Source organism: Populus alba, chromosome 18 (genome assembly GCF_005239225.2).
Source record: "Populus alba chromosome 18, ASM523922v2, whole genome shotgun sequence".
NCBI lineage: Eukaryota > Viridiplantae > Streptophyta > Magnoliopsida > Malpighiales > Salicaceae > Populus > Populus alba.
The window spans coordinates 6,490,525-6,513,158 of NC_133301.1; the positions used below are offsets into that span (position 1 = coordinate 6,490,525).

Genomic DNA, 22,634 nt, shown 5'->3' on the forward strand with positions numbered 1-22,634 from the left:
ATGGATGGGGACTTGGACACCATTAAACTGAAAATTCCTACCTTTCAATGTAAAAACGATCCCGAGGCTTATTTGGAGTGGGAGAAAAAGGTAGATTGGATTTTTGATTGCCATAGCTATTCTGAACAGAAAAAGGTGAAATTGGTGATAATTGAGTTTACGGAGTATGCGTTGATTTGGTGGGATCAGATTGTGATCAGTAGGAGGAGGAATGACGAGCGACCCGTTCAGACTTGGGGGGAGATGAAAGTCTTAATGAGGAGACGATTTGTGCCAAACCACTATTATAGAGACTTATATCTGAAGCTCCAAGGTCTGAATCAAGGTTATAAGACAGTAGATGAATATCACAAAGAGATGGAGATAGCAATGATTCGGGCTAATGTTGTTGAGGATAGAGAAGCCACCATGGCTAGATTTCTTAATGGGTTGAATCCGGACATTGCTAATGTGGTTGAGCTACAACACTATGTGGAGCTAGAGGACATGGTTCACATGGCGACGAAGGTTGAGAGACAACTTAGGAGGGGGCATGCTCGGCCAGCGTTTAATTCGGTCATCATCTTGGAAGCCGAATCTGAAGTCGTTTTCAGTTCTTTAGAGAACCATGGAAGGGAGATTATCTCACCAAGTGTTGCACCCCTCCTTTGGGCGTTAGAGAGAGGTTAGAGAGAGGTTAGAGAGGAAAGATTCAAAGGGGCGGTGCTCCAACAGCCGTAACTCCGGCGACCACCGTTGGATCAAGCCAAGATTTGGTTATGTTGTGAACTGAACTATTGTCTACATTCTGACCGGAGGGATCTTCTAAAGCTGCCGCCGTTTAAGAAATCTGGACAATTGAAATTTTCTGGAAAACCCCCTAGTGCTGTCAGTGTCGCCGGCCCGTTTTGCCTTGTTATACCGTTGGATCCAGACTATTTTTTGGTATGTTGTGAACATCGATATTGCCTACATTCTGTCCAGAGGGATCGTCCATATTGGATTCCTCCTGCGGAAGCCAGCCATTTGAATATTTCTGGAGAAATCCTTCTCGGAACAGTCAGAGCCGCCGGCATATTTCTCCTTATTCCACCGTTGGATCAAGCTTATTTTTGGATATGTGATGAATCCGGTTATGATACTCATTCTGAACGGTGGAGATTAGAAACTAAGCCTCCAGAAACGTTGTCTACATGTTCAACAGAAGGTCGTCATTCTCAGGTCAGTTTCGGTATAATTAAGATCTGCGGCGATCCAACCGTTAAACTGTGCTGATTTTTGAATATGTTATACATAACATGTGTATCTTCCTTTGAACCGTTGGGATGTTTGAACTAATCGGTGTTCCAATCATAGTGCTGGTCGCTTATTAGTGCTTCTTGGACTGAGTTTTTTCTAGTATTTGTATGCTGCCAAATTGTCTTTGTGTTCTGCTGTCAAATTTGTTCCAATGGTTAGCTCTGACATTGAACAACACAATGGAGTTAAATCTGGACATACTTTACAATTAGAGCTCCAAGACATGCTAAATAGTCATGACATGAATCCTGTGTTGGGTTCTAAAGGTGATGAGTTGAAGGTTGGGTCTAAGCAACAAGAACAGCTACACCTTAGCCCCAAATTGAATTTTTTAAATGCTTTGAAGGGCTCTGATGTTGATGAAAATAAGGGTAGGATGTCCCTTGATATGAATCCAGTCCGTAACTTGCATTTTGCTCCCCCCGCGATAACTGATGGTCGTGTGACAGTAGCTCCTCCACTTGATGTGTTTGAGGATGGCTGTGAACTTTGGAAATCCACTCTAGTTGGTCATTTCGTGGGTCAGAAATTACCCTATCCTGTTGTTAATTCTATTGCTAAAAGAATATGGGGCTCCCACGGTCTATCCGAAGTTTTATCTTCTGATAATGGATTCTTTCTCTTCACTTTTGATTCTGTCGATCGCGCCACTAATGTTCTGGAGAGAGCCCCATGGCACATGGCCAACAGACCTTTGGTGCTTAAATGTTGGCATCCGAACATGCAATTTTTGAAAGATGATCTGGATAGAGTTCCGGTATGGGTTAAGCTCTACAATGTTCCTCTCGAGTATTGGACTGTTAAGGGGCTGAGTTGTGTAGCGAGTGCTATTGGGGTTCCCCTTCATGCTGACCTTACTACATTGTTGCGTAAAAGGCTTAGCTACGCAAGAGTTTGCGTTGAGATAGAAGCTTCGAAAACGCTGGTGAAGGAATACGACCTTCGCTGTCCAAATGGGTTATTCATAACAATTTCAGCGGATTACGAATGGATTCCTTCAAGGTGCAATAATTGCAATGTCTTTGGACATACCACAGCGATATGTGCTACCAGTAAAGTTGATGATCGTACAATGGGGGCAGAGGGCAAAAGGAAAATAGGAGCTGTGAACTCTAAACATGCAGATAATAAGCAGAATCAGCTTCAATGGTAGGTAGTTGGTAAACGAAATAAGGGTGTTACGATTGGTGAGAATGATTGTTTGGCATCTAAAGAGCTTAATTGTAATGAGAATGGTTGTTTAGCATCTGCTTTACAGAGTGCTGATTGTAATACGAATGAATCTGCGACATTAGATGTGCCCAATGCTGGTTGTTATGAAGATGAAAATCCTACCTCTCCTCTTATTTTGAAGAGCTTACGAGCAGACATGGTGCCGGAGGAAGGGGATGCATGTACTTCTTTAGATCAAAGTTCAACCATCTGTAATGCAACCATGAACCCTGTTAGTCATGAGGTGAATGTTGATATTGGAGTTATGGGAGGTGGTACAGGTGAGGAAGATGATGATAAGGAGTCGACGTCACTGATCCCAACAAGTCCGCAAAGTCCGATTTCTTCTGACGGGGAAACTTTTATTAATCAATTAGCTAGCAAGGCTAGAGACTCTCTAGAAAAAAAGAAAACGGGTTCTCCAGGCTTTTCAAAGAAGAGTAAGAAATCTGGCTCCTCGAGGGGGGGCAAGTCAAGGTAATCCGTGTGTTGATGTTTGGTACTCCTCTCTATTTCCCTATGATTATTGGATGTTGGAATGTTAGAGGTTTGAATGATCCATAAAGCATTCAGAACTGCGTCAGCTCATCCATCAAGAGAGGATGGTTTTTTTTGGTTTGGTTGAAACTCGGGTTAGAGACAGGAATAAAGATAATGTTTCGCAACTTCTTCTGCGTAATTGGTCATTCTTGTATAATTATGATTTCTCTTGTCGTGGTCGTATTTGGGTTTGTTGGAATGCTGATTTGGTGAAGGTGGATGTTCTGGGAATGTCAGACCAGGCTATCCATGTTTCTGTCATGATATTAGCTACCAATATCTGTTTTAATACTTCAATCATTTACGGAGACAATAATGCATCTGTACGTGAGGCTTTTATGGTCTGATATTGTGAGTCGTAGTGATGGATGGGAGTCAACCCCATGGATTCTTATGGGGCGACTTTAATGCTATCCGCAACCAGTCAGAGAGGTTAGGGGGGGTCTTCTACGTGGGCTGGTCATATGGACAGATTGGAAACATGTATACGTGAAGCGAAAGTGGATGATCTTCGGTATTCAGGTATGCATTATACTTGGACGAACCAATGTCCTGAGAATATGATTATGCGGAAACTAGATAGAGTGCTTGTGAATGAGAAGTGGAATATGCGCTTCCCATTGTCGGAAGCGAGATTCTTGCCTGCTGGTATGTCAGATCATTCTCCCATGGTGGTAAAAGTCACTGGCAATGTTCAGAACATAAAGAAACCATTCAGATTCTTCGATATGTGGATGGATCATGACGAGTTCATGCCCTTGGTGAAGAAAGTATGGGATCAGCATTCAGGAGGTTGTCCAATGTATCAACTGTGTTACAAACTAAGGAAGCTAAAGCAGGAACTTAAACATTTCAATAAGACTCACTTCTCCAATATTTCCGATAGAGTCAAAGATGCAAAAGATCACATGGATAGGGCTCAACAAGCTCTGCATACAGCGCCTGAGGATCCAACATTGCGTATGCGAGAAAGAGATGCTGTTCGTAACTATGCTTCTACTGTCAGGGCGGAAGAGTGTTTTTTTCAGACAAAAGGCAAGGATACAATGGCTTAGCTTGGGGGATCAGAATACTAGCTACTTTCACAAATCAGTAAATGGTAGACAGAATAGAAATAAGCTTCTCTCGGTTACAAGGGAGGATGGAGAAGTCGCTGAAGGACACGAGGCAGTCAAATCAGAAGTAATTGCATACTTCCAGCGTGTATTGGGAGTGAAACAGATGCCTAGGGTCCTGAACGAGGAAGTGATGCAATCGGCAATTATTTACAAATTGTCGGCAACTCAACAGCATGTACTAGCACAAGATGTCACAAGAGAGGAGATTAAGCATGCTATGTTTAGTTTGAAAAACAACAAAGCTCCTGGTCCAGATGGCTTCAACGCAGGTTTCTTCAAAAGAATGTGGCACATAGTGGGGGAAGATGTAATCAACGCTGTTAGCTCCTTCTTCCAGACTCGTAGAATGCTTAAAGAAATGAATGCTACATCCATTTCCCTTATCCCTAAAGTTGCTAATCCTACGAGGTTGACAAATTTTCGTCCTATATCTTGCTGCAATACAGTATACAAATGCATCGCGAAGATTCTAGCTGGGAGAATGAAAGTTGTTTTACCATCCTTAGTAGGTCCGTATCAAACAGCTTTTATCTCTGGACGGAGAATCAGCGACAATATTCTTTTGTCTCAGGAACTAATGAAAGGCTATCACACAACTACGGGTCCTGCTCGTTGTGCTATGAAAGTAGACCTGATGAAGGCTTATGACTCTGTTCGGTGGGATTTCGTTGATGCTACGTTGATAAAAATGGGATTCCCTAGAACAGTCATTGATTGGATCATGGTTTGTGTTACATCATGTCAATTCTCAATCAACGTCAACGGTGAACTTGCGGGTTACTTCCAAGGGGGGAGAGGGCTGAGACAAGGTGATCCATTATCTCCATATTTGTTTGTCCTATGCATGGAAAATCCTGTCAGGGCTGTTCTGCAATATGAGTGCCAACCAAAACTTCAAGTTCCACTGGAGATGCAAGAAGGACAGAATTTCTCATCTTTGCTTTGCCGACGACTTGATGATATTCAGCAAAGGGGATGTACATTCAATCCGTATGATCAAAAAATGTACTCACAGAGTTTCAGGTTCTTATCAGGTCTATATCCAAATCCAAACAAAAGTGACATCTTCTTGAGCGGTTCGTTAGGAGCTGAGAGGGAACAGATTATCAGTATTCTTGGGTTTAGAGAGGGGGAGCTTCCTATGAAATATTTGGGAGTGCCTCTTATCTCGTCCAGACTAAAGGCTGTTAATTGTAAGGGCCTCGTGGATCGAATTACCGCCAAAGTTCGACATTGGACCTGTAGAACACTCTCTTTCGCAGGGCGAGTACAACTGATTAACTCAGTCTTATTCTCCATCCAGGTCTATTGGGCATCTCTATTCCTATTACCTGGGGAAGTAGTGAAAAATGTTGAGCAAATTATGAGATCCTTTCTTTGGTCAGGTTCAGATATGAGCATTTGGTCCATCTAGAACTGAACCATTTGTTGGTTTTCGTTTCTGTCCTCATTGTAAATCTTGGGTATGCCCATTATATTCTTTGTATCATTTTCTTTTAATACATAAGTCAGCTTACCAAAAAAAAAAAAGAAGCCGAATCTAAAGAGAGAGGGCACTATCCGCCCAAGATCCTTTGGTCCATCTAGAACTGAACCACCAAAGGCTAAAAGTTGATGTCCCTACTGATGCCAAAGGTAAATCTGAAACTCAACCTAAACGTACTCGTGATGTTAAATGTTTCAGGTGTCAGGGACATGGACATTATGCTTCAGAGTGTCCAAACAAGAGAATCATGATGATTAGAGATAATGGTGATGTGGAATCTGAAAGTGACAGTTCTGATTGTGAAGGCATGCCACCATTGGAGGATAGTGATGGGGATGAGTTAGCATTACCGGTTGAGGAGTCCTTGGTTTTAAGGCGAACACTTCAGGTTCAGGTCAAAGAAGATGATACTAATGAACAAAGGGAGAACATCTTCCATACGTGTTGTTACGTACAAAGAAAGGTGTGTGGTTTAATTATAGATAGTGGAAGCTGTGTTAATGTTTGCAGTGCCACCCTTGTTAGTAAACTGAATTTGTGTACTGCTAAGCATGCTAAACCATATAGATTGCAATGGCTGAATGATAGTGGTGAAGTGAAAGTGACTAAACAGGTTGTGGTTCCATTTTCGATTGGGAAATATGTTGATGAAGTTCTGTGCGACGTGGTACCAATGCAAGCAAGTCACATCTTGTTGGGGAGACCATGGCAATATGATAGGAAGGCAATTCATGATGGGGTTAAAAATAGGTATACCATTGTAAAAGATGATAAAACCATCACTCTTGTACCTCTTACACCCAAACAGGTGTATGATGATCAAATAAAGCTAAAAAGTGAGCATGAGGCGATGGGGAGAGAAAATCAAGGTGAGGAACAAGGGGAGAGAAGACCATCAGATTCGGCTAGAACCCAAACCACTACAACCCATTCGGCCACCCATCCAAACACAAGCAAATATTCGGCCAACACCCCAAACAAATCAAACCATTTGACCACAACTCAAAAACACCCAAATCTGGCCGAGAGTGGAGGTAAGACAAGAGGAGTGAAGAAAGTCAGCAAGTGTGATGAGAATTGTGTGGAAAAACTAAAGAAACAACCCAAATTTTATGCTAGAGAGGGTGAGGTCAGATCTGCATTTTTCACTAACAAGCCAATGATCTTACTTGTGTACAAAGAGGCTTACTTTAATACTAATGATCTTGATCATATTGTGCCTAGTGTTGCTATTTCTTTGTTGCAGGGATTTGATGATGTGTTCCCCGACGATACTCCTAGCGGATTACCACCATTGAGGGGGATAGAGCATCAGATTGATTTCGTACCCGGAGCTTCAATTCCTAACCGACCAGCTTATAGAAGCAATCCCGAGGAGACGAAGGAGCTTCAAAGGCAAGTTGATGAGCTGATGGAAAAGGGCTACATTCGTGAGAGTATGAGCCCGTGTGCTGTACCCGTGCTACTTGTGCCAAAGAAGGATGGAACATGGAGGATGTGTGTTGATTGCCGAGCCATCAACAACATAACGGTAAAGTATAGACATCCCATCCCTAGGCTTGATGACATGTTAGATGAGTTACATGGATCCTGTATTTTCTCTAAAATTGACTTGAAAAGTGGGTACCATCAAATTAGGATGAAAGAAGGTGATGAATGGAAAACAGCATTTAAGACTAAGCATGGTTTGTATGAATGGTTAGTAATGCCGTTTGGACTTACAAATGCACCTAGTATGTTTACGCGTTTAATGAATCATGTGTTGCGTGCATTCATAGGTAAGTTTGTGGTTGTGTATTTTGATGACATTTTGATATATAGCAAGAACTTAACTGAGCATCTTGATCATTTGCGTAATGTACTTAGTGTGTTGCGTAGTGAGAAATTGTATGCTAATCTTAAAAAGTGTGCCTTTTGCATGGAGAAAATTGTGTTTCTTGGCTATGTTGTAACTGCACAGGGTATCGAGATGGATGAGGAGAAAGTTAAGGCCATCCGGGAATGGCCTACACCCAAATCGGTAAGTGAGGTAAGGAGTTTTCATGGGTTAGCTAGTTTTTACAGGCGTTTTGTGAAAGATTTCAGCACAATAGCTGCGCCCTTGAATGAAGTTGTTAAAAAGTCAGTTGGGTTTAGATGGGGGGAGAAACAAGAGTTGGCTTTTGTTTTTTTGAAAGACAAATTATGTTCTGCACCTGTTTTGGCTTTACCTGACTTTACAAAAGCATTTGAAATAGAATGTGATGCGTTTGGAATTGGAATAGGTGCTGTTTTGATGCAGGATCGGAGACCTATTGCGTATTTCAGTGAGAAGTTAAGTGGAGCGACCTTGAACTATCCCACTTACGACAAAGAACTCTATGATTTGGTAAGAGCACTTGAGACATGGCAGCATTACTTGTGGCCAAAAGAGTTCGTAATCCATTCGGATCATGAGTCCTTGAAACATCTGAAAGGACAAGGTAAGTTGAATAAGAGGCATGCAAAATGGGTTGAATTCATTGAAACTTTTCCTTACGTAATCAAGTATAAGCAAGGGAAAGAGAACATCGTAGCTGATGCACTCTCGCGCAGGTATGTTCTTTTACACACCATGAATACTAGATTGTTAGGTTTTGAATATGTGAAGGAATTGTATGATAATGATTCTGACTTTGCTGAGATTTATAATGTATGTGGACATTCGGCTTTCGATAAGTTTTATTTGATGGATGGTTATTTGTTCAAAGAAAATAGATTGTGTGTTCCTACTAGTTCTTTACATGAATTGCTTGTTCGTGAAGCACATGGGGGTGGTTTAATGGGTCACTTTGGGGTTGCGAAAACCTTGGATGTATTGCATGAGCATTTCTATTGGCCAAAGATGAAAAGAGATGTGCAACGAATTTGTGAACAGTGCATTGCTTGTAGAAAGGCAAAATCTAGAGTACAACCGCATGGACTATATACACCACTACCTGTGCCTACTGAACCTTGGGTAGATATCTCTATGGACTTTGTTTTAGGTTTACCTAGGTCAAAGAAAGGTAGAGACTCTATCTTTGTTGTGGTAGATAGGTTTTCTAAAATGGCGCATTTCATTGCATGCCATAAAACAGATGATGCATCTCATATCGCAGACTTGTTCTTTAGAGAGATTGTACGTTTGCATGGCATTCCTAAGAGTATAGTGTCAGATCGTGATGTTAAGTTCCTTAGTTACTTTTGGAAGACCTTATGGGGAAAGTTGGGAACTAAACTCTTATTTTCGACAACATGCCATCCTCAAACAGAAGGACAAACTGAGATAGTGAATAGAACATTATCCCAACTTTTACGTGCTGTAATTCAAAAGAATTTGAAAAGTTGGGAAGAATGTTTGCCTTTTGTTGAGTTTGCTTATAATAGAACTGTGCATTCAACTACTACTTTTTCTCCTTTTGAAATTGTTTATGGTTTTAATCCACTAACTCCTATGGACTTAATTCCTTTACCTTTTGAAGAAAGGGTAAGTTTAGATGGTGAAAAGAAGGCAAAGATGGTGAGAGAACTCCATGAGGGAGTTCGACTACAAATAGAGAAAAAGAACAGACTTTACGCTTCTAAAGCAAATAAGGGACGTAAAACTGGTTGTTTTCCAACCCGGTGATTGGGTATGGGTGCACATGCGTAAGGAACGATTTCCTAAACCAAAGGAAATCAAAATTACAGCCTCGTGGTGATGGTCCTTTTCAGGTTTTAGAGAGAATCAATGACAACGCATACAAAATCGACCTTCCAGGTGAGTATAGTGTTAGTGCTACCTTTAATGTTGCTGATCTTACTTTGTTTGACACAGATTTTGATTCGAGGTCGAATCCTTTCGAGGAGAGAGGGGATGATGCGGACCAGCCCAGAAACACCAGCAAGGACCCATTACATGTTCCAAATGGACCAATGACTCGGTCCAAGACAAAGACATTGAAAGACGCATTGAATGCATTGGTTTTGAAGGTTTCCACCAAGTCAGAATTGGAAGGTCCATTGGAGTATCAAGAGGAGATCCTAGTACATCTTATCCATGTGGAAGAGGAGTCCAATACAACCTTATTTGGGCCATGAGATAAGGGCTTTATTTTATTTTGTTAGCTACAGCCCAAGGCTTGTTTGGGCTTAATTCATACTTTGTTTTCAGCTAGGATCCAAGGCTTGTTTGGATTAAGTTATGGGCTTTTCATTTTAGGGTTATGGGCTTTTCAGTTTAGGGTTTTGGGCCAGTTTTGAGTGGACCTCATATAAGTCCACATAAGGGGTCCATTAGGATTAACTTTTCAAGAACTATTTAAACTCATGTAAGCCACAATTTCGGCAGCTTTGATGAATATTATTCTGAATTTTTCAGTTTTAACGTGTGAGAGTGATTCTTGCATTCTTCAGTTCTTGAACGAACTGAATCTGACTTATCGAAGATTAACTGGCTTCGTGGCGTCATTCTACTCATTCCAATAGTGTTGGTGCCTTGGGGCAGGTTTCCATTGTGTCGCACTCATATCAGACCTATTTCGGCTTTCCGGGATCAGATCTCAATCTTGATTGTGGGTTGCGTGACCACGTGATCACGAGGTTCACATCAACACATCTGCAAAGATCCTTGAGTTCCGTTCTTGCCAGATACAATACACTGTAGCTGCGAAACCCAGTTTACGAGAAAAGTTGATGAAACTTTTCCCATGCCAAGTGACAATGCCCAATCGAATCCATTCATCCAAGCTTTTTGTCATTCTTGGAATGTCGCATCTGTCACAAACATTCCACCATAATGCTTTCGTATAGGAGCATTCAAAGAACAAGTGGTTGTGATCTTCATTATTGTGGAGATTCATCGTCTATAATCATACAAGTGTAAATATAGTATCTCAAGTCTAGTGTCTCCACCAACTTATATAGGATTGTAGAAGCTTGACCTCATCTAATGCGAGATAATGAACTAAAAAGAAATAAAAGCAAGGAAAGAAAGAAGCCAAGAATTTAAAGCATAAAAAAAATTAGGAGGAAGAGAGACTTTAAAGGATTAATAATTGTATAGTGTTTTGGACATATTATTCATAAATCAATTTATATTTTATATTGTGCATTACTTGCTTGAATCTGCTTAGTGATCTTAACATACAAATCCTAAACTCTACGCACAAATAACTCGGCTGACTAACACCTTAGTATGATTGATACGAACCAAGATAGGTCTAAATTTGACCTTAAAATATATCGGTAAATGTTCAGGTCAAATGGAGTTCGAGAACATATTATTTTATATGGTCAAATTTACTAGACAAATCTTGTCAAATCTGTCCCTCTAGACTTTCGTGTAGGGTTTTGGACATATCAAGAGCTACAAGTGGAATTTTGTTGTGATTCAGGTTGAGTTGGAAACTAGACATCTCAAGGTTTCTAACCATATATGATAGGCCTAATAATTCATCCAGATGAGAAAGAATAATATGTTTGAAGTTAAGACTGAAAATCTACAAAAAAATATACGAAAATTAAAGATTCAGGCTACATGGAGGAAGTTTGGAATAAAGATCCTATTTTATTTATTTAATATTGAATAATTATTTTTAATTTTAGTTTGTTCTAACCCATTAGACAATGTTTATTGGTTTATTTTATTATTAAACTTATGTTAGTTGATTACTATTTTAAGATCATTAGCTTGCAACCCAAAAGATGGAGACTATATTATGTTTTTTTACCTGTAAAATTCAATAACAAGTTGAAAAAAATTCCTTGATGAGTGTTGGGATAAGGAAAAACTCACGATTATTCTCCAACTCGAAAAAAATTAAATAAACATTTTTATTCCAACACTTATCAGGGAATTTTTCCAACTTACTACTGAAATTTGCAGCTAAAAAAACATAATAAAGTCTCCTTTAATGTACCCTTTTGGGTTGCAGTCTAATGAGCCTAAACTAGTAATCAACTAATATAAATCCAATAATAAATAAACTCCTAAACATTGTCTAACGAGCTAGAACAAATTAAAATTAAAAATAATTATTCAACATTAAATGAATAAATAAAATAGGATAATAAAAACAAAGTTTTCATTCCAAAATTCCTCCATGGAGTGCAAATCTTCAATTTTCGCATATTTTGATAGATTTTTTTATCCTAACTTAAAACACATTGTTCTCTCTCATTTGGATGAATTATTATGCCTACCATATATGGTTGGAAAGCTTGATACGTCTAGTTTCTAGCCTAACTTAAATCATAGAAACTTTTTTATTTATACTCCAAATATGTTGCGAAGGTCTAGTTTGACAAATTTAACAAGTTTTGTCTAATAAATTCAATACTTTAAAGTAATCTATTCCTTAACTCCATTGATGTGAACCTCGTGATTAGATGATCACGCAAACCACACGTAAAGACACTAATTCCCGAAAAGCCAATAAATCAGGTTTGATAGGAGTTTGACATAAAGATAACTTATACCTAGGCACCAGCATAATTGAAAACGGAAAACCCCCACCCAACTAATCTGATTTGCAAACGAGTAGTATAAGGATGATGCCGTGAAACCAGTTGTTCATTGATAAGTTGTTTTCAGTTCTTTAGAGAACTAAGGAAGGGAAATTATCCCACCAACACAAAACAAGTGCGGCAAAAGAAGTTTATTGATCTGAAAATTGTGTAACCTTACATGTTTGGTTATGTCCTTATTTATACTGACTCTAAACTAAAATAAACCCTAATGGACCCTCCTTATGAGGCCCACTTACAATTTGATACGGTTCAGCCTTGTGATATGACCCAAGTAAGGTCAAATTCGGATTTTGGCATAAAAAACGCAACAATCCAGGTTCACGGCAACAGTCATAATTTTTAATCCAACCATTGGATCAGGGTAACATTTTATGTGGACTCTCCAGACATGTTTGCCTACCTTGAGTTAAAAATTCAGGTCAATTGGAGTTTGGGAAGGCACCGCAATACTGGTCAACATAGGCTATACGAATTTTATTATTTACTTTCATTTGACTTGTGGACTTCCTATTTGGTTATGGTTCTTTTCCTACAAGGATGTGGCAGCTGGTTTTGGGAATTTCTTAGTTCCACAAGGATCTTTAATGAGCTGCAATATAATCTTATAACCAAGGACTCCTCAACCGGTAATGCTAATTGATCCCAATCACTATCCTCCAATGCTGGTATGCTTTCACAATCAGATCTGTCACTTTCAAATTCCATATCACCATTATCTCTAATCATCATGATTCTATTGTTTGGACACTCTAAAGCATAATGTTCATGTCCCTGACACCTGAAACATTTAACATCACGAGTACGTTTAGATTGAGTTTCAAATTTATCTTTAGCATCAATAGGGACATCAAGTTTAGCCTTTGGTGGTTCCGTTATAGAAGGAACAAAGGAGCTCGGTCGGACAATACCCTCTCTCTTTAGATTTGGCTTTTAAGATGATGAAGAACCCGAATTAAACGCTGGCCAAGCATGCCCCTTTCTAAGTTGTCTCTCCACCTTCGTAGCCATTTGAACCATGTCCTTTAGCTCCACATAGTGTTATAGCTCAACCACATTGGCAATGTCCCGATTCAACCCATTTAGAAATCTAGCCATGGTGGCTTATCTATCATCAACAACATTGGCCCGAATCATTGTTATCTCCATCTCTTTGTGATATTCATCTACTGTCTTATAACCTTGATTCAGACCTTAGAGCTTCAGATATTAGTCTTTGTAATAGTGGTTTGGCACAAATCATCTACTCGTTAAGACTTTCATCTCCCCCCATGTCTGAACGGGTCGCTCCCCATTCCTCCTCCTATTGATCACAATCTGATCCCACCAAATCAATGCATACTCCGTAAACTCAATTATCACCAATTTCATCTTTTTTTGTTCAGAATAGCTATGGCAATAAAAAAAAATCCAATATACCTTTTTCTCCCACTCCAAATAAGCCTCGGGATCTTTTTACCTTAAAAATTAGGAATTTTTAGTTTAATAGTGTCCAAGTCCCCATCCATATCTTCATAAGTACCTAGTCCACAGAAATTCACAGTCATCTTCACCCGCATCTGCGTTTTCATCAACAAACTCTTCAACATCAGATCTGACATTCCATACGGTCATACGGACCGTATTTCCTCGGCAATCAGCCCCACTATTATGTTGCTTTATCGAATTCACCACATCTTTCAGATCCTTGTACGTCCTAGACAACAGCTCAAGTTACTGGCCTATGGCTCGTAATTGGAAAGCTACGTCAGTGTTTTATGTCACTGATTCGTTGTTTTCAGACATCTTTGAATCCACAAAATTTGGTTAGTAGCACAAAGTATATCCTCACACCTCTCGTGTATCACACAAAAAAAATCAAAGCTTTTCACTCTAATAAGCTTATTATGGCTTTTACCTCACAGTTTACTTTCTTTAGGAATTGAAATCAACAAATCAAAGTTAGTAGCCTTCGCAGTGCACTCTAATAATAATTTTCAGACTCAAGAATCAATAAATATACTGAAAACAAAGCAAAACAAAACTATGATTATGATTTCGCGAGTAGCAATGCAAATTTGTAAGAATTGTTGATGAAACGAAGACACGAAATAAAACAGAAGCGAATATTAGCAAAAATAGTTACTTGACTCCTAGATAACCCAAATATAATAGAAACAAAAATATTTAGACAAAACTAAATAGTAAGGATCATGTTTTGAAACTTGATGCAAATCTAACTTGTTACGCAATTTATATGTAATAGTTTTGAAACCCAGACCAAACGATTTTGAGATGACCTCAAATTAAATATTTAGTATTATAATACTAAAAAAACAACAAAACTCAATTTATAGGTTGTTCTCTTATGTCTAGGTGATGTGCATCATGGGAATTATAATCCATCTCGTAAAGCTGAATCTAATATGCAAGAGGATTCAGAAGGTCCAATGACAAGAGCGAGAGCGAAACAACTACAACGGGCCTTGACGAATCAAATTGCAATGATTGAAGCTGCGTCGGAGTTAAAAATTAGCAATCAGTTTGAAATTGGTTCAAGGGTGCTTATTTGCCTACAATTGGAACTTGGAGATGGGAAAAGCCCTTAATGGTTCTTTTCATGCTGGGCTACTTGTATTTGGATTGATAATGCAAGTGAAGGAATTGATGCTGTTTACGGTCAGAACAGTAGATGGATTTGAACCCGAATTTGAAGTCATCCAATGCATGTGAAAACAAGATTTATGTAGGTAAAATTCAAGTTCAGAACGTGATCTTTCTATATTGTCCAACCATGAGTGCATTGGACTTTTGTGTCAAAAGTTATGGCTGTTTTAAATTTCGTCTGCATATGTTTTAGAAATGTCAACAAAAAACGTGTGTTAGTTAAATGTCTACTTGCTTTATTAAAAGTCTAGTTTTTAGGCTTGACTTCTGTCATGTTGAATTCACCTAACTTTGGAGGGATGTTCCAAAGATAAATATGTATCAGAATATGAAATAAACACTTTTAGCCAAGATTTGAAAAAACTTAATTCAGAGAATTAAGAGCTGTTCTTCCAAATTCGTTTTGTGAAGAACCCTACCTGACTTATCACTCTTCAATCACAAAGAGTGTGGCGTCGAAATCCTAGATTGATCTTTGTGGCGTCCAGATCGACTTATCAAAGTATCATTCTAGTCTATCCTCCATTTTATTTACTTTTCAAATCACTACAATCCAGCCTAAATACCAAAAGAAAGACAACACAACCAGACCCATCCTTCATCCATTTTCGTTAGAATCATTGTTGCCGATTTTCAAATCATTCACGGCACATCATCTGGTATCAGAGCATCAGTTGTGATCTAAGACAGGAGCCAAAAACAACAACAACAACAAGAAGAAAGGTTTGCTGGAATTGAGGTTGACAGACTTAACTATGGCTGGAGATAAAGAAGATTTGCCAAGAGGGTTAAGTTTGGAACATGCACAGGTCATGGGCTTACAACGATCTCATGCTGAGATTCGGGATGAGATGACTGGAATTCGTGAACAGTTGAATACCCTTATGCAAAGGATGCAAAGAAATAATTTGCAACCCCAACCAAGGCAAGCACTTAGGGTGCCACGAAATGATATTATAGAAGATGACGAAGATCCAAATGGGGATGATGAGGCTGATGATAGGGTCAGACCAAGAAGGCAGAATTATAATCCTCCTAATGGTCTCAAACTTAAGATTCCACCGTTTAGAGGAAGTAGTTCACCTGAGGAATACTTGGAGTGGATTCAGAAGGTTGAAAAGGTGTTTGAATGGTATGAATATTCTGAAGAAAGGAAGTGCAAGGTGGCAGCACTTGAGTTTACAGATTATGCTCTTTTATGGTGGGAAAACGTAAAGATTCAGAGGAGAAGGGATGGAGAGGAGGAGATTACAACATGGGCAACTATGAAAAGAGTGATGAAGAAGAGATTTGTTCCTGATTACTATAAACAGGAGCTATACATCAGACTTCAGACTTTGCGACAGGGATCTTTGACTGTGGAAGAGTATGTGAAAGAGTTTGAATTGCTGCAGATTCGATGTGAATTGATGGAACCTCAAGAGCAAACAATAGCTAGATTTCTTGGAGGGTTGAGGAAGGATATAGCTAATGTTGTTGAGTTACAACCGTACATCTTCCTTGAGGAAGTTATAAAGCTTGCAACCCGAGTAGAGAGGCAGCAGAGACGAGGAGGTGTCCGAACTAGTGTAACTACGTCAAGCGCGACAAGGGCTGTTTCTACGCCTACACGAACATGGAGCACGCCTAAACGAGATGAGAAGGTGGAGTTTAGCAAGGGGAATACCAGTTTTGATTCTTTGAAGGGAAAGGAGAAGGTGACAGAACCTCAACACCCTAGGAGGTCTCGGGACATCAAGTGCTTCAAGTGCTTGGGACATGGGCATATTGCTTCGGAATGTCCAAATAAAAGGGTGATGATTTTGCATGGGGATCATGGAGAGCTGATCAGTGGAGATGAGGTTGAAACTGAAGACGAAGATCAGGTACAAGTGGCTGAACAAGAAGAGGATTTCGAACCAGTGAAGGGAGATTTGTTGGTTGTTCAACGGGTTCTGAATGCACAAATTGACGTTAGTGATGAGCAACGCGAGAACATCTTTCATACTCGATGTCAGATTCGAGATAAGGTGTGCGGGATGATCATTGATAATGGAAGTTGCACTAATGTTGCGTCAACTACCTTGGTGGAGAAATTGGGTTTAAATACCCTTCCACATCCCAGACCCTATAGTTTGCGATGGCTGAATGAGAATGGGGAGATTCGGGTGACAAAGCAAGTTCGTGTACCTTTTTCCATTAAAACCTATCATGACGAGGTTTTATGTGATGTTGCACCAATGTCAGCTAGCCATTTGTTGCTGGGTCGTCCATGGCAGTTTGATAAGGATGTGACCTACAATGGACGAAAGAACACTTATTCTTTTATGCTGAATGGAAAGAAGGTGAACTTGTTACCACTGAGTTCTCAACAAGTTAGAGAGGATCAGTTACGAAGCCAACAAAAGGAGGTGACATCACGAAAGGGGCTGTTGTTAGCCAAAAAAGGAGACATCAAACAAGCATTAGCCACAACAGGGATTGTTTTCATGGTCTGGGCAAAGCAACTACTACAAGTAGAAGGATTGGACTTACCAAGACAGATTAAGGAATTACTTGAAGAATTTAAAGATGTGTTTCCAGATGAATTACCTAAAGGATTACCACCTATTCGTGGTATTGAGCATCAAATTGATTTGGTGCCGGGAGCTTCACTTCCTAATAGACCAGCATACAGATGTAATCCAGAGGAAGCGAAAGAGATTCAAAGGCAGGTCGGTGAGCTCTTAGAGAAGGGCTATGTGCGAGAATCACTTAGTCCATGTTCCGTACCTACTTTTGCTTGTACCAAAGAAAGATGGTACCATGAGGATGTGCATGGATAGCCGCGCTATCAACAAAATAACAGTTAAGTATCGATTTCCTATACCCAGACTTGATGATTTGCTTGATGAGTTGCATGGTGCTGCATTGTTTTCTAAAGTCGATTTGATGAGTGGCTATCACCAAATTAGAATGAAAGAGGGAGATGAATGGAAAACAGCATTTAAAACTAAACAGGGGTTATATGAATGGATGGTTATGCCGTTTGGGTTATCTAATGCGCCTAGTACATTTATGAGGCTTATGAATCATGTTTTGAGGAAGTATATTGGGCTGTTTGTTGTAGTATATTTTGACGACATCCTGGTGTATAGCAAGACCTTTGATGATCATGTGAAGCATCTTAGAGTTGTGTTTGAGACTTTGCAAGATTCTAAGTTGTATGGGAAACTCACAAAGTGTTACTTCTGTAAAGAAAGTGTCGTGTTTCTTGGATATATTATCTCTAGCAGGGGAGTTAGAGTTGATGAGGAGAAAATTGAGGCAATTCGAGACTGGCCAAAACCTGCTAGTATCACTGATGTGAGGAGTTTCCATGGTTTAGCTTCTTTCTACAGGCGATTTGTGAAAGACTTCAGCTCTATTGTTGCTCCTATGACAGAATGCTTGAAAAAAGGGAAGGAGTTTAGATGGAGTGAAGATGCGCAGAAAGCTTTCGAGCTAATTAAGGAAAAGTTGTGTACAGCTCCAGTTTTAGCACTTCCAGACTTTGCTAAAACATTCGAAATAGAGTGCGATGCTTCCGGGGTTGGAATTGGTGCTGTTTTGATGCAAGAAAAGAGACCGATTGCATTCTTCAGTGAAAAGTTAAATGGAGCGCGTTTGAACTACTCTATTTACGACAAGGAGTTCTATGCTTTTGATTCGGGCTCTGGAGGTATGGCAGCACTACTTGTTGCCTAAAGAATTTGTTATACATACTGATCATGAAGCCTTGAAGTATCTTAAGGGGCAAAACAAGTTGAATCGAAGACATGCTAAATGGGTGGAGTTCATGGAGTCATTTCCTTATGTCATAAAGTACAAGAAAGGGCAAGTTAATGTGGTTGCTGATGCTCTTTCTAGGAGGTACGCACTGATCTCTATGTTGAATGCAAGGCTGATGGGTTTTGAACAGGTGAAGGATCAGTATGCCAATGATTCCTACTTTGCTAATGTGGTTGCCGAATGTGCAAAGGGAGCTTGTGATGGGTTCTTTATGCATGAAGGTTACTTGTTCAAAATGGGCAGAATGTGTATTCCTTCAGGTTCGTTACGGGAGTTGCTTGTGCGAGAGGCTCATAGTGGTGGTCTTAGTGGTCATTTTGGGGAGAAGAAGACTTATGAGCTGCTGAAAGAACATTTTTTTTGGCCCAGCATGTTACGGGATGTACACAAGGTGATTGAAAGATGTGCTATTTGCAAGAGAGCTAAAGGTAAAGAGAATGCGTATGGACTCTATATGCCACTGCCTATTCCAGAGCAACCATGGATGGACATTAGCATGGACTTTGTACTTGGACTACCGAGAACACAACGTGGGAAGGATTCAATAATGGTGGTGGTTGATCGATTCTCCAAAAATGTCCCATTTCATTCCTTGTACGAAAACTGACGATGCAGTACATGTTGCTGATTTGTTTTTTCAAGAGATTGTTCGTTTGCATGGAATTCCTAAAAGCATTGTCTCTGATCGTGATACAAAGTTCTTAAGCCACTTTTGGAAGACTCTTTGGAGGAAACTTGGAACAAAGTTACTTTTCAGTACGGCATGTCATCCACAAACTGATGGACAAACTGAGGTAGTAAACCGAACTTTATCTTCTTTGTTACGAGCTGTTATACATAAGAATTTGAAGAGTTGGGATACTTGTTTGCCGATTGTGGAGTTTGCATATAATCGTAGTGTGCATGGGGCTACAAAATTTTCACCATTTGAGGTTGTGTATGGCTTTAATCCTTGTGTTCCTATTGATCTTGTTCATATTCCAATTGATGAGAGGACATCTATGGATGGAATTAGAAAGGCAGAATTGATGAAGAAACTACATGAGCAGGTTCGACTACATATTGAGGAGAAAACAACAAAGTATGCTAAACAAGCTAACAAGGGGCGAAAGATGGTCAGGTTTGAACCTGGAGATCTTGTTTGGATTCATATTAGCAAGGGCAGATTTCCAAGCAAACGTAAGTCCAAGTTGATGCCAAGAGCTGACGGTCCATTTCGTATTATAGAGAAGGTGAATGACAATGCGTATAAGGTAGATCTTCCTGGTGATTACAACGTATCAGCTACTTTTAATGTGAAAGACTTATCTCCGTACTTGGATGATGATGACGATTCTGATTTGAGGACAAATCATTTTCAACCCGGGGCTGATGATGTGCATCATGGGAATTATAATCCATCTCGTAAAGCTGAATCTAATATGCAAGAGGATTCAGAAGGTCCAATGACAAGAGCGAGAGCGAAACAACTACAACGGGCCTTGACGAATCAAATTGCAATGATTGAAGCTGCGTCGGAGTTAAAAAATTAGCAAATCAGTTTGAAATTGGTTCAAGGGTGCTTATTTGCCTACAATTGGAACTTGGAGATGGGAAAAGCCCTTAATGGTTCTTTTCATGCTGGGCTACTTGTATTTGGATTGATAATGCAAGTGAAGGAATTGATGCTGTTTACGGTCAGAACAGTAGATGGATTTGAACCCGAATTTGAAGTCATCCAATGCATGTGAAAACAAGATTTATGTAGGTAAAATTCAAGTTCAGAACGTGATCTTTCTATATTGTCCAACCATGAGTGCATTGGACTTTTGTGTCAAAAGTTATGGCTGTTTTAAATTTCGTCTGCATATGTTTTAGAAATGTCAACAAAAAACGTGTGTTAGTTAAATGTCTACTTGCTTTATTAAAAGTCTAGTTTTTAGGCTTGACTTCTGTCATGTTGAATTCACCTAACTTTGGAGGGATGTTCCAAAGATAAATATGTATCAGAATATGAAATAAACACTTTTAGCCAAGATTTGAAAAAACTTAATTCAGAGAATTAAGAGCTGTTCTTCCAAATTCGTTTTGTGAAGAACCCTACCTGACTTATCACTCTTCAATCACAAAGAGTGTGGCGTCGAAATCCTAGATTGATCTTTGTGGCGTCCAGATCGACTTATCAAAGTATCATTCTAGTCTATCCTCCATTTTATTTACTTTTCAAATCACTACAATCCAGCCTAAATACCAAAAGAAAGACAACACAACCAGACCCATCCTTCATCCATTTTCGTTAGAATCATTGTTGCCGATTTTCAAATCATTCACGGCACATCACTAGGTACTCAAACCCCTTGTATGATCAATTTGCGATAGAATTGAACCTCCAAATAAAACCTTTAGAAGTTGATATCAAAATAAGCCCAAATTTAATGTACAGTGCGGTCTCATCCTCAATACATAGAATATGAAGTTTCAATTAATTCTAAGATGGTTTGCTTATGGTTTACTAAGAGTAGTGTTTCTGCAGCAGAATTGAACCTCAAATTAAAACATTAAGCAAACAATATCAGAATGAGGCCAAATTTGATATATGATGCGATCTCACCCCCAATATACTGAATATGAAGTTGCAATTGATTCCAAGGTGGTTTTCATATGGTTCACCAAGAATTGTGTTTCTGCGGCACAAATTGAATGATCCTTCAAATTTCAACTATTCTCTCTCTCTCTCTCTATTTTTTTTAATATACTGATATGATTCGAGATAGTAACAAGATGAAATATAACCCTTTTTGTTTTTGCTTAGATGACATAGACACGAAGGTCAAGAAGATGGACACAAACACTGAAAAACTTAAAGGAACACTTAAATAAACAAAAATAACAAAAGGATAACCTTGTTTTGAAGCCTAGGTCTGATACCAACTGATGCGAACCTCATGATCAAGTGGTCGCGCAACCCACAATCAAGATTAAGATCTGATCCCAGAAAGCTGAAATAGGTCTAATAAGAGTGTGACATAATGGAAACTTGCCCCAAGACACAAACACTATTGGAATGAGTACAATGGCGCCATAAAGCCAGTTAATCTTCAATAAGTCAGATTCAGTTTGTTCAAGAATTGAAGATTGCAAGAATCACTCTCACACGTTAAAACTAAAAATCTAGAAGTAATAAACATCAAAGCTGTCAAAATTTTGGCTTACATGAGTTTAAATAGTTCTTGAAAAATTAACCGTAATGGACCCTTTATGTGGACTTATATGAGGTCCACTCAAAACTGACCCAAAACCCTAAATTGAAAACCCATTAATCCAAACAAGCCTCGGATCCTAATTGAAAACAAAGTATTAATTAAGCCCAAACAAGCATTGCACTGTAGCTAACAAAATAAAATAAAGCCCCTAATATAAATCCATGTTCTGCCATGAGAAGAAAATAATGAAGTAAAATATTACAGAACTGATTCAAGGCTTATTTATAGCCTTCCATGCAGCTCCTTAATGCTAGAAACAAAAGGAAAAGGTAGGCTATAAGTTGTAGTAGGATTCTTTTGTTTCCTTTGCTGTCCTCACTTCATGGCCCAAATAAGATTGTATTAGATCCCTCTTGCACATGAATAAGATGTGTACTAGGGTCTCCTCTTGATACTCCAATGGACCTTTCAATTCTGACTTGGTGGAAACCTTCAAAATCAATGCATTCAATGTCTCTTTCAATGTCTTTGTCTTGAACTGAGTCATTGGACCATTTGGAACATGTCATGGGTCCTTGCTGGTGTTTTTGGGTTGGTCCACATCACTAATGGTTGATGTTTTTGTATGGTACCCTTTTGTTTAAATTGTTTCTCCATCTTAATGGCCATATGGAACCATCTCTTTCAATTCCACATAATGATGCAACTCCACAATATGAGCTATATCATGATTAAGATCATTAATGAATCTAGTCATTGTAGCCTCCTTATCCTCTTTAACACTTAGCTTGAATCATAGCTATACTTTTTGTACCTTGATTCAAACTCTATAAGCTTTGATATAATTCTCTATAATAGTTCCTAGACACAAATCTC

General features: G+C 39.2%; 1 protein-coding gene across 1 annotated transcript; it reads left to right on the forward strand.

The window, feature by feature from the left end:
* Positions 1-13,395, forward strand: LOC118048976 (uncharacterized). The gene is given in 9 exon segments (XM_073406387.1): positions 1-664; positions 5,784-6,470; positions 6,684-7,033; positions 7,112-8,682; positions 9,043-9,241; positions 9,243-9,302; positions 9,304-9,394; positions 9,452-9,534; positions 13,333-13,395. Coding segments are annotated over 9 exon segments (3,768 nt in total).
* The last annotated feature ends 9,239 nt before the right edge of the window (positions 13,396-22,634 follow it).